The 352-nt window shown below is 59.4% G+C and overlaps 1 protein-coding gene across 1 annotated transcript in view; it reads left to right on the top strand.

The window, feature by feature from the left end:
* The window catches only part of gripap1 (GRIP1 associated protein 1), a 26,128-nt gene that overhangs the window by 21,145 nt on the left and 4,631 nt on the right, over nt 1-352 (top strand). Inside the window, exon 19 of the mRNA XM_048619937.1 lies at nt 139-234. Coding sequence (XP_048475894.1) covers nt 139-234 — 96 coding nt within the window. The remainder of the gene's footprint in view (nt 1-138; nt 235-352) is intronic.

Below are 352 nucleotides of genomic sequence, written 5' to 3'. Positions count from 1 at the left end.
TGTCGGAGGGTCGGGGCCGAGGGAGCGGGCGCTGTCGGAGGGTCGGGACCGAGGGAGCGGGCGCTGTCGGAGGGTCGGTGTTCCGATCCCAGTTTATCCAGCACTGCTGTACCTTTCTCCCCTCCCACCTCACCCCAGGCTAAGGATCAGGAGATAGAAGCTGTTTCTGCGACACTGACTTCCACCGAGAACGACAGGAATGAACAGGAGAAGACAATTACCAAACTTCACCAGGTAATGTTTACCCAACGGCCCTGTCCCTGCCCATGGGTCACTCACTGATACAACAGGAGGCCATTCAGCCCCCTCCTCGAGCCTGTTACACAGGAACAGGAGGCCGTTCTTCCCCCTC

This window comes from Rhincodon typus, chromosome 44, assembly GCF_021869965.1.
Source record: "Rhincodon typus isolate 14 chromosome 44, sRhiTyp1.1, whole genome shotgun sequence".
In the NCBI taxonomy this organism is placed as follows: Eukaryota; Metazoa; Chordata; class Chondrichthyes; order Orectolobiformes; family Rhincodontidae; genus Rhincodon; species Rhincodon typus.
This window is presented reverse-complemented; position numbering and strand designations above follow the sequence as displayed.